Source organism: Corylus avellana, chromosome ca8 (genome assembly GCF_901000735.1).
Source record: "Corylus avellana chromosome ca8, CavTom2PMs-1.0".
NCBI lineage: Eukaryota > Viridiplantae > Streptophyta > Magnoliopsida > Fagales > Betulaceae > Corylus > Corylus avellana.
The window spans coordinates 25,038,725-25,041,517 of record NC_081548.1 but is presented as its reverse complement, the minus strand read 5'-3'; the positions used below and the strand labels follow the sequence as shown (position 1 = coordinate 25,041,517).

General features: G+C 38.2%; 1 protein-coding gene across 2 annotated transcripts; it reads left to right on the top strand.

Moving 5' to 3' along the window:
- Window positions 1–356: 356 nt before the first annotated feature.
- On the top strand, window positions 357–2,493 carry LOC132190542 (toMV resistance protein Tm-2(GCR236)-like). Of its 2 annotated transcripts, XM_059605566.1 has the most exons (3): window positions 357–1,315; window positions 2,104–2,223; window positions 2,390–2,493. In XM_059605566.1, the coding sequence occupies exons 1-2, from the start codon at window positions 360–362 to the stop codon at window positions 2,105–2,107; spliced, it is 960 nt and encodes a 319-aa protein (XP_059461549.1). In that variant the 5' UTR covers window positions 357–359; the 3' UTR covers window positions 2,108–2,223; window positions 2,390–2,493. The 2 variants fall into 2 exon arrangements, with proteins under 2 accessions (XP_059461549.1, XP_059461548.1); XM_059605565.1 differs by having other exon boundaries at window positions 357–2,223.
- Window positions 2,494–2,793: the final 300 nt, after the last annotated feature.

The following is a 2,793-nucleotide window of genomic DNA, read 5'->3' as shown; positions in this document are numbered from 1 at the left end:
AAGAGGCCATGCACAGACTTAGGAGAGAAGTCGAGGAAGATGACGTGGTGGGTTTCGATCATGACTCAACGACATTGGTGAACCAACTTACTAAAGGGAATCCTAAACTCGATGTCATTTCAATCATCGGAATGGGCGGGTTGGGCAAAACCACTCTTGCCAGAAAAATATACAATAATCCATGTGTCATGAGAAACTTTGATTGCCGTGTATGGGTATTTGTATCTAAAGATTTCAGAACAATGGAGATGTTGCTTACAATTTTAGAGGAGTTGGGAATCAAATGTGAAGGCAAGAGTGTCGATGAGTTAAAGAAGGAGTTGTTCGAATATTTGAATGGAAAGAGATACCTAATAGTCATGGACGACATCTTTAGAACTGAAGAATGGGATGAGGTAAAATCTGTTTTTCCTAATTGCTTTAATGGAAGCAGAATATTGATCACTAGCCGAAATAGAGAAGTGGCTTTACTTGCAAGCGATACTCCTCCCTACATTCTCCCACTTCTTAATCAAGATGACAGCTGGGAACTCTTTAAGAAAAAGGTGTTTCGAAATGGAGTTTGTCCTCCTGAATTAGTAATTCCAGGGAGACAAATCGCAGAAGGTTGTAAGGGATTACCCCTTTCAATTGTGGTACTTGCGGGCCTTTTAGCAAAGAAGGAGAAGTCATTATACATATGGTCGAAATATGTTGATCATGTAACTTGTTTGGATACTGATATGTGCCAGAAAGTTCTATCCTTAAGCTACACGGATCTGCCCCGACGCTTGAAACAATGCTTTTTGTATTTTGGCATGTACCCAGAAGACTTCGAGATACCTGTAAAGCGATTGATGCACCTATGGGTGGCGGAGGGTTTCATACAACACAATGACCATAGATATTCTGAGGATGATGCTGAAATCTACTTGGAGGAGCTCATTGATCGAAGCTTGATCCAAGTGGCTAGGAGGAGGTCAGATGGAGGAGTAAGGACATGCCGTATCCATGATCTTTTGCGAGAATTTTGCATAAAGGAGAGTGCAGAAGAGATGTTTTTTGCGGTTCATTCATATAACCGTTCGATCCCGAACAATTGCCGCAGGCTATCCATCCAAGTTAACAATGCTAAGCAATACATTAATGCCAACCCCTCTATCCCTACAAGCGCCCGTTCTTTGTTCTTCTTTGCTGATGACGACTGGAATTTGAAGAAGGATGCTGTTAGCTTGAAGTGGGTTCAAAAGAAATTCAAATTTCTTCGTGTGCTTAATATTCAGAAAGTAGCAACTACAGAATTTAGAGGAAGCATAGCAAAATTTATCCATTTGAGGTACTTGACGATACGATTTTCTTCTTATACAACTGTTTTTCCTGATTCTATTGTCAAGCTTACGAATCTAGAGACTCTTTACGTAGAGAGCTATGGGTTAAAGAAATGTTTGCTGAAAGGGATATTTAAACTGAAACATTTAAGAAATCTGTATCTGCGTGGGGTAAGGGTATTTTCATTTGAACCTTGCGATTCGGAGGAAGCTCTAGGGAGCCTCCAAGTCCTTTCTGGCCCAGCAATTTATTGTGATCCTCAAAAGCGTAGTTTCCCTGCCATACTGGAAAAGTTTCCTAATCTTAGGAAATTGAAAATACAAATTGTGGAGGAGCATCGTGATGATGGCAAAGAAGTAGTTTCTATTCCAAGCCTCCACCATTTAGCTCATCTTGAAATATTGAAAATTAGGACTTTCGGAATATATGATCAAGCTGGTCGCATACCATCGAGATTCACCTGTTCTCCGAATTCAATTCCATCGAGAATCACAAAGCTAACCTTAAGCCATGTTGTTTTAGAAGTCAGATGCGTGACAATGCTGGGACAGCTTCCCAGTCTTCGGGTCCTCCAACTAGAATATACAGATCCTGATTTATCTGATAAAAGCATTCACGTCATTGCAAATTCGTTTCCTCAACTCCAATTCCTCAAATTGGAACTTTTGTCAATCGAAAAATGGGAACAGGAGGGGGGGGTGCAATGCAAGCCTTAAGCATTTAGTTATCAGTTATTGTTATGGCTTTACTAGCCTACCAGAACTATTGAGATTGACCAGTTTGCAATCTGTGAAGGTGATACAATGTCCAACATTGGCTACAATGCTTAGGGAATCGCAGACGGAAGTTGGGTTTAATCTACTGATCAATAATTGATCAATTTTCTAATCTACTGGAGATCGAACATGCGCGCTGGTATTTACTCTTTTCCTTTTTAGTTTTATTTTCATTCGAATTCAATACATCACTCTTTACATTGAAATAAAAATATTATCAAGTCACGATTCTCTTGGTAAATTTATCAATTAATTTAATTGCTTATTCTCTATCTTTTCTAAAATTGTTTATTACGTTATGACAGAGAACTTCAACAGTCTTCCTTTCTATTGCTCTTACTCGAGGTTGTCCTCCTTGATCAATTGCTATTATGAGTTACATGCGTGGATGGCTGCCCCCCGCTCTATGTTTCCTGCTTGGTTTGATTCAAGTTTCAATAATTGGTTTCAAGCTTCTAGTCATTTGTACTCATCATAACTTTGAAAACTACTTTAATTTCATTGAGTCCATGGTAAGTATTTCCTTTATTTTTTTTTTATTATTATTATTTTATATTGTTGTTTGTGTTACATTTTGCAAAGGGCCTTCCACTAAATAAACCTGAAATTAGAACTTAAATTTATTGATGCTAAAATAAAGAATTTGTAAAATGATCAACATAACGTACAACAAGTAAACAGTTTAAGACATTTAATGAACCATGCCAGC